The sequence below is a fragment of the Drosophila elegans genome, unplaced genomic scaffold, assembly GCF_018152505.1.
Source record: "Drosophila elegans isolate 14027-0461.03 unplaced genomic scaffold, ASM1815250v1 contig_149, whole genome shotgun sequence".
Classification (NCBI taxonomy): Eukaryota; Metazoa; Arthropoda; class Insecta; order Diptera; family Drosophilidae; genus Drosophila; species Drosophila elegans.
The window spans coordinates 7,977,298-7,986,236 of NW_024545513.1; the positions used below are offsets into that span (position 1 = coordinate 7,977,298).

Sequence of the window (8,939 nt, forward strand, 5' to 3'; positions counted from 1 at the left end):
GCAATCCGAATCGGCATCGGCATTGGCATCGGGATCGGAATCGGAGAACCGGAGAACCGGAGAATCGGAAGTGACAGTGACAGTGAGTGAAAGTCATGCGATAAGAGCCCACATTCTCACTCTTCATTTTTTTCCTCGGAGACCGGCAAATGAAGTGTGTTTTGTTTATCTGCGAGCGGGAGAGCCAGATATCTGGGGCCTTATACACTGGGCCTTATCTGGCCGAGATCGGCCCACCTAACGATCGATCAACTGCTCCACTCGGCTCGGCAAATGTGTCATGCGCTGGAGAGCGCTAACTTGCAATGACAATTGAGTGCTTCGCGTATTTCTCGTTGTGTCGAAATCTGGCTGGTCTAATCAATAACTAAACGGTTTTTTTTTTCACGGTCATTAAGGCTGGGTAATATTGGCCATAAATCTATTATGTTCGCACTAAGCTGGCAATACATTGCGGGCATATTACCACAAATGCTAGGGGCTGACTAACTAAGTAGAACTTTTTAACTTTATTTACTATACATTTTAATTTGCATAGAGATTGATCTCCTTACAAAGTTGTATTCCATTAAAAATGTACTTGAAATAATGAATTAAATATTTATTTAAATTCTTCAAAAATTATATTACTATTTTTAATTATTGTAATATTTTTCTAATAATTATTTAAAATAATTTAAGTATTCGGCTTGACAACTTCCATTGTAAGCCAATCGTTTTCTTTGTTCCTAACTAACTTAAACTAACCTTTTTGGGAAATGATATACTCCTTTCCTGCATGATTTTGTGGGAAGTCTATACTGGTTTTTGCTGCTCCATCTACAGGGTAACCTCCGGTCCAAACGCACTTGTTCTTAGACATTTTTTGCTTGTCGCTCGCTCAGCTGTGTTCTTTTATGGCCTTTTCGCTTTGTTTTTGGCACTCGGCGAATGTTTTGAGCGCTTTTCTTGCGCTGCCCTGGAGATTGCACACTCATGCCGGCCAGCCAAAACGAGGCACTCACGTCCGTCGAGAGAGGCTCTCCCGCTCCCACTCCCGCTCCCACTACCGCTCCCACTACCGCCGCAGCAGCAGTTGTCTCTCTTCCGCGAGCGAGCGGACCGGCAGTTGGGCGTCCGCCTCCTCATTAGTATGCTCATAGTAACTGAGGAGTTCAGTCCAAATAGCTGGGCTGCATGCGAAAAAGAAAAGCAGAGCTAAAGTAAAGAAAAGGAAAGGAAGACGAGAAAGCCACTCCAATCCAATCCACTCCACTTCACTCCACTCCACTCCACTTCACTCCACTGAGCTCTCGGCGGTGGCAGCGCTCTCCACGTCCGGCTCTCCAGAAATCGACTGCGACTTCAGCGACTTGCGACTTGCGACCAACTTCGACGGCGGGCGATTCGATCGGATCGGAATCAAATCATAGCAGACAGTCGAAGGCAACGCGTCGACACTTAACGCGATATAGTCCCGCTCTCAACGAAAACTACAAAAAAAAGTTCGCCAATTTTACGTGTCCGCGTTTGTTTTGTTTTGGTTTTTTTTTTCTTTTTTTTTTTCGTTGCGTTCTGGAAGTTTCCTTCCGCAAAAAAAGAAAAACTTCCGGCTAAATAAACCGAAAAAAAAGTGTCAAATCTGAAATTTGTGCGAAATTTTCAGCCAGCGATTTTTATGTAAATGGTAAGTAAAAGTGATTTGTTTGGTTTAAGTTCTAGATTACCCAAATTGTTTTTGTAAAATGTCATATAATGGTCAAAAATGTCTGATAAGAGATCAGAAATAGTTATTCATCAGTAGGAAGCGGCATTTCGAACTCTAGCTTCCTGTGACTCTGGCTGCTTGTGAATCACAACATTATCAGGCATCCAAATGCCAAATTGTCAGGAAAACAAACAGACAGCTTCCAATGGAACTTTTTTTTTTTTTTTTATAAATGAATCACAGAATGTTTGAGTATTACAGTTACGAATATGCATATGTTTTTGAGGACTCTATTGTAGTTCTTTGGGGCTGCCTGAAAACCTTTCGAAAATTCGAAAAAAAAAAAAACACAAACAACAAAAGAGCGAAACATGTGAAATTAATTTACACGTTCCCAGTGCAAAAAAAGAAGAAGAGGGGTAGGGGGTGTTTGGCAGTTGGTAGTTGGTAGTTGGTAGCCGGCAAATGGATGCGTCAGCGGTAGAGGCAAAAAGCGACAACGATTTGGCATGGACAAGGTCCGGAGGAACAGGGAGGGGGCGATAAAGCCAAAGAGAGACGGACGACGCGAGCGAATTTCACAAAAGTTTGCAAGAAGAGTCAAGTTCGTTGACCATAATGTCCAGTTAGATACAGATACAGATACGTGTGGATCGAACAGGGCCTACCCCACCACTAGTACCAAAAGTACCACCTGCCAATGTGCCAATCGTCAAGCCAACAACAGTCGACCTCTAGCTCCCCGACACACGATGATTCAGCCAGAAAATGCGGCCAAATAAAGAAATTTATTTTTAATTTTCAATAATTATGTCAGCCAGATAAGGACAGCAATAGCCGAAGCAATGGCAATAGCAATAGCAATAGCCAAAAAAGCGCCAACGATAACAATAACAAATCACGCACGCTTCGGGCCCCCAAACAATTGCGATTATATATTGTATATTGTATGCTATATGTATGCCCAGGCGGGAATCCCCGAAAGCACTGCCAACAATTATCATCGTCGCCCGCCCACTAACACACATGCACGTGTTTTGGGTTTTGGGTTTTGGGTTTCAGTTTTTGTTTTGGCTTGATATTAAGCTAAAGTGGTGGTGGGGGTAGATACTATATATAACCAGTCGGTTCGGTTCAGTTTGGTTCATACACGTGTCCGTTAGTCTTGACTTATGGTAATTGGCGGGGAAGACATTTGGCCATTTGGCCATTTGGCCATCGCTGCTCGTGCACCCAAGCCCTCATTTTGGCCAATTTAGAGGTTTAAAAAATATCACTGAAAATCGGCTAGACTGATAGATGGCTAGATAACCTGTTGCGTTTGCTTATGCTAAATAAGGTTTAAGGTCTGTGCGCTTTGGCATTAAAAACCCTTTTCCATATCTTTTATTTTGTGTTGTTTAGACGACAGCTGCCCGCCCGCTCGACGTCAGCAGGAGCAGGAGCAGCAGCGGCAGCGGCAGCACAACGGCCAGCACAAGGGCACCCACCACGGTACCGCCGCCGCCGCCTGTGGATCGACGTCATCCGAACCGAATCGTTTTGCTGGTAACGCTGGCGCTGATCATGAGCCAACTCCAGCAGTTCACCACCTCCGGCGGCGGTAGTGGCGTCTCAGCTGCCACCACACTGGAGACCATCCCACTGAAGCACCTGCAAAAGCGCAGTGCAGCCACTTTCCGGCTGCGCTTCCAAAAAGAGCTAAATGCCAGCAGTATGCATCTGGATTGGGAGAATACCTGTGGCCACAAGTGGACAGGTCTGGATGCTAAGCGCCCACGCCAGGCCAAACGCTGCAAGAAGCGACAGATGGTAAGTTTCTGGCATTAGAGAGCCTTTTTTGAAGGAGCAAATTTAATGGACTCCCCCCCCCTCCCCAAACAGATCCTGCAGAGCCTGCAGAACGAAACGGCCCGGGAATTGAGGAATGTGCAGGCCGAGGACAAGGCCAGGACCACAACGAATCCGGATCAGCTGGCCACCAAGAACTTGAAGGCCCTCAATATCATGAAGAAGCGACGGTGGACGCTGCACAAAGTCAACTACAAGTTTCTGCCGCGTCTAAATGCCAGCAGTTTGCAGGTGAGCTAAATACACGATACTACTATTTCCCCAACTTCATTAGTGGGGTGTGAAGAATCATTCCAATCAATGATCATTTACAAACATCAAACATCAAACACCATAAAGTGGGCTCCTCTGTTGCCAGGGAGCAGTTTGATAAAGGTGATAAAAATGAGGGTCACGTGAGTTTTGCGTAGGTGCAAACAGACCGTCACAAGCTAACTGCGAGTGGATCGGTCATATGAGTCCGAGTTCGAGTTCGACTCTTGGGAATCGTGTCAGCCAGAGCGAGAGTAGTCACTAAAGTTTGGCTTACTAACTAAAATAATCACTGACATTAACACATTCTTAGAAGAACTTCATTTTGTGGGAGAGAAAAGTTAAAAGCTTATTGAATAATTTCCCTTAAGCCCTTAAGTTTTCGATCGCACCTCGCCCCGATTCGTCAGCATTAGCCAGCATTTCGGGACGCCCCATTAGCCGTCGATTTGCATTGGCAAACAACAACAGCGCGAGGGGACACATTAGCAATCGATGCCATAACCGCAGAAAGATTAAGAGCAAATTGACGGCGCGCGCTCGCTTTTTTCGAGTATCGTTTATATAGATAAACCCCCCGAATAACCCCCCTCTGCCTGCAAATCGGCCTTGATCCAAGATCACGTTTTATGGCCCCTATATTGGATCGATCCGATTTGAAACCGAATCAAAGCTGAAGCTCCCGCCACTCAAAAGTTCAAATCAAAAGTCTCTCATTTCGAAGTGGATAATTCGTTGCACAAACAATAGAAATTTTATTTACACTTTTGACAAGTAAACAAACAACAAGCCGGGAGCTAATGAAATTTTCAATTGGATTCGCCATCGATATCTGAATTATACACTAATGTGCTGATGGACAGAGGAAAATTATGAAGTCGAGAGTCTGCAGTGACCACACAATTTCATTTCACCGATGTGTGTAACAAACGACATCGTTTTGGGGGGCTGGGAATTCGGAAATAGTTTCGCCCTGGCATGGGAAATGAGCAGTCCAGCTGAGGAAAAACCCGAGGTGTCCGATAAACCAGTGAATAATGTTCGACGCTTCGGTTAGGTGGGGCAAGTGGGGAGTGTGTGGAGTGTATGGAGTGTAGGCTCAGGAATGTAGGAGCCAGTATTCGCGGAATAATTGACTTATCGTAGAGCCGGCTTATCGTAGCGAACGGCGGGTACAAGTCAATACGACGGGACCACATGACACGAAACCAAGCCGAACCGAACCGAACCGAACCAAAACCGTACCCCGAAAAAGGGTCTAGCCCACATCTTGGCGAGGATCGACATCCGTTGAGGGGGTGGATCGATCGAGATCGGTTTGGTTCGACTCTAGTTCCATCAACGTGCTAATTTGGAGGTGTCCGGTAAAGTTTCGTGTAAGACAGTATTATCTGCAGATAACCAGATGAGGGTAGTTCACTTGGCATACTCATAAACGCTTTTATTGTGGGGGGCGGGGCGGCATAAAGCCAACACCTTGACCACGAAAACAGCCGACTCACCGCAAGTCAGCAACTGTGGCATTCAGGTTACAATGGTCTCAAAGGTCGACTCCCAGTTTGGAGTATTTTTCTATTACCCGTTCTGCTAAACTTAGCCAACGCCATCATAGTCAGTCACCAATCGCTCCATTCAGACACTCATTTGCCGATTCACTCAATCGTCTATTCAGGGCGATGAGCAAAGTTTGGCTTTCGCTGAAATTTCTCAATTGTCGTCATAGGTGGGGAAAAGTACCTGAAACTGAGACCACACGGCAAGAAAACTATGGATATTTAAATTAAAATAAAAAGCTTAAGCCTTTGGGTATGTTAATGAAATATAAAAGGCTTGAGACTTTTAATTAAAGACTCAATTTTATAAAAGATTTTACAACCAAAAAAACACGTTCTATAAAAACATTTTCACTTTGTTCGCATTGGCAAATAAAATGTTTAAGCCTTGGGGTATTAAATTAAAAAATAAAATTTTTAATTTTAAAATAGATTTTAGTTCATAAACTTTAAAATAAAGTGTAGAGACATTTAAATGAAAAGTAAAAGGCTTAAGGTTTTTGTTTATAAATGTGAAAAAATGGTATAAAGTTGAAATTAATAAACAACATATTTTTTTTTAAAGAAAAAATTGTTATATATAAATTAGATCATAGACCTTAAAGTAAAATCTTTTCTCGCTCTGTACCAAGCTGCAAACTTGCCGCTCGGGATGTGTGGCTTGTCAATATTTGTCCAATATCGGCTACGTCAATGCCGATTGCGCCAACTAATTGTTGACATCGGAACAGAGCCCAGAACGGAACTCGATTCGGGCCCATCGAATCCTCTGACGAGGTGCCAAACCACGGGCTGATAGAAGAACTCTATTTATAGGTTTCGATACTGAGAAGCGAGCGGCGGTGGCCTTTTTACGTCACGGCGACACTCGCACACTCGCACATTCGCACATTCGCATATTCAAAAGCGTCGATAGTTTGAAGAAAAAAGTTGAACGTTGATATGTTTCAGCAGTTCTCTACGCTCATTTATTGCAAATGACACACTGCCGTTTGTTGGGCGCTACGGGGATGGTACTGGATGGCAAGGGGGCTATACGAATACGTATACGTGATATGTGATTCATGCCAGCCGAGCCGTGGATTCCCCCAAAACGCAAGCAAGAGCGAGCGAGAGAGAGCGAGTCGCGAGCGGCATGAATGAAACGAAGACACGACGAATACGTCACGAGCGAGCAGCCGAAGCGCAGCCGAGACCTCGAAAAAAAATACAAAAACAGTTACGAGAGAGCGCCGAGCGTTCGGCTCGATTTTCACTTTCAGCCGCCGGGCAGATAACGTTTTTTTCGGGTGATGGTGGGGGGGGGGGGAGGGGGTGCGAAGTCAACGCAGCAGCGCAGCCAACGCGGGTTCACTCAACCCTAAACAATTGAACTGTAGGTAGGGCTATATGGGCATAGTACTACTAAATATATGCCATATAGATAGTCGGCACGTAGCACGTTCACATATCCAGAGTTTCGTGACTTGTAATACCTTAATTTTACAATTCCATAATGGGATTTTTATTGCGAGAACTAAGACAATTATTAAAGGCTTTTATGTTATCAACAATACCCGATTGCTTGAAAAATATCAGAACCAAAAAGAAAATGACATAAGATGTGACTGTGATCTTAAATCGTGATGAATATATTAGGTATTTAACATCTTTTACCATCAAATTAATTTTAAATGGGTTTTTGTATTAAATTCCTGGAAAATATTGCTTGAAAATTGGAATGTCAAACTTTGTCATACAATTTATTTATTACGATGAGTCTTTGCAAAGAAAGCTATACAAAGCAGTCAGTCTCTCTTAAATGCAAAAGTAGTGCAATAGTATATTAAAGAGAGATAAACAAACCTTGTGGCTTCGAAACTTATTTTTAACTAATGATCATAGAGTAAACATCACATTATTATTTTTGTTATTATTATTATTTATGTCCTGATGAAGCCAACTAAACGGATTCCCTTTTTTTCGTCCGCCCATTCCAGCTGAACCTGCGCCATGTGCACCGGGACCTGCAGTTTTATGTGGGCGCCTTTAGCTACCTGCGGCACGCCAAGATGCACTGGGACTACGCCAATTTGCAGGCGGAGAGCGTGCTGTCCGACGAACTGCAGCGGATGCGCGTTGCGGCGAGGCGCGTGCTCTGCAGCGTGGAGGGGGCCATCAACCTGACCAATCTGCTCTACGGCTCCAAGGCTCGTCATCAGCGGCAGAAGAAGCGACAGACCTCGCCACTGCTCACCTATAAGATCATACCGCTTAAGTTGATGGAGAAGCGGCTGCAGCAGTTCAAGACGCCGGTGGTGCAGCTCAACCAACAGGCGACCTTGGCCGCCCGCGGCGATTACGTGGTCCCGCCCCCCGCCACCAATGACCTGCAGGTGGACGCACTCTTCGTCAAAATGGAGTTCGTTCAGTACCTGAAGAGCATCCGCAAGATTCTCGACAATCAGAGGAAGCAGCTGTGCAAAAAGAAGCCCATCCAGTTGGCCATGCCAATTGGCAGTCAGAACAAGAGCTAAGCCAAGCTCAAGACAACCGGTGCAAACCTCCATTCCACAAACACAAAAAACAACAACAAAAACGAGGCTCAATCCATCAGACATCCTTAATTTATTAAACATCCTATATTTATTACTCACGCCACACCATAAACATCAGTCACGACGAATCAAAAATCACGAGGAATCCCAGGCTATGAAAAACCGAATAACTTGAAAAGAACAATCAAATCAAAACACAAAATGCGAATGATATGAATATATCTAAAGACGAAAGTATATGTATTTTTATTTTTATTTTTTTTTTGTTTAGCTGTAAGTCCCATTGTATTATTTATTATGACAACTCTCGCCAACAATCTGCCGAACATTCCGCTAGATTCTAGGTATACTAAGATATAATTTGCCTTGTATTACGATGCTGTGATAGTAGTTGATTAAAGCTATATATCTCCCCCGACTATATACACGGATATATATGTTATGTACGATTATATATATACACCTCTATGTAATTTAGCTTTGTGTAGGTATTAACTTTATAGAAATCAAATATAAAAAACAATTGAAAAGACACACGTATCGAGAGTTTTACTGCTGGGTGGTCGATGGCGCTGATGGCGCCAACATATCAATTACACCCGAACCGGGATTAAATATATTCCCACCGAAATTGCGCATACGCCACGTTTTTTTTTTTTTTTTGGATGGAGAGCCCAAAGGTAAAAGAGAGACATTAAAGTGTCCAAACAATTTCCTTTTACGATCGTCGCCGTGGCTTTAATTGCAGCAGAATTACGCGGCATTTATAGACTTGTTCAAATATTTTATGAGCCATATAATAATTCTCTCCTCTGGGTCACCTTTTTTTTTTTTTTTTTTTGTATGCCTTTGTCCCTTTGTCAACTGCAATAATGCACACACGAGATTTAACGACAAGGAATGTTTGTCGCCGCTCTTGATTCTCCAGTCTCCGATTCTCTGTTCGCTGTTCGCTGTTCTCCGTTCACTGTTCTCCCCCCAACAAATCTCCAATTCTCCCGGGCTTATCACCATGCCGGAATCTACGCGCGCACCTTCACTGAGCCCTGGATTTTTGAT

The 8,939-nt window shown here is 43.8% G+C and overlaps 1 protein-coding gene across 1 annotated transcript; it reads left to right on the forward strand.

Annotated features, from left to right (window-relative positions):
• The first annotated feature begins 1,358 nt into the window (after positions 1-1,358).
• LOC108136395 lies at positions 1,359-8,391 on the forward strand. The gene is made up of 4 exons (XM_017257505.2): positions 1,359-1,666; positions 3,092-3,499; positions 3,572-3,769; positions 7,323-8,391. The coding sequence occupies exons 1-4, from the start codon at positions 1,664-1,666 to the stop codon at positions 7,857-7,859; spliced, it is 1,146 nt and encodes a 381-aa protein (XP_017112994.1). The 5' UTR covers positions 1,359-1,663; the 3' UTR covers positions 7,860-8,391.
• The last annotated feature ends 548 nt before the right edge of the window (positions 8,392-8,939 follow it).

Coding starts and splice junctions, on each gene's coding strand:
- LOC108136395 (XM_017257505.2), top strand. Junction 3,500..3,571: donor GCTGCAAGAAGCGACAGATG/GTAAGTTTCTGG, acceptor CTCCCCAAACAG/ATCCTGCAGAGCCTGCAGAA. Junction 3,770..7,322: donor TAAATGCCAGCAGTTTGCAG/GTGAGCTAAATA, acceptor CGCCCATTCCAG/CTGAACCTGCGCCATGTGCA.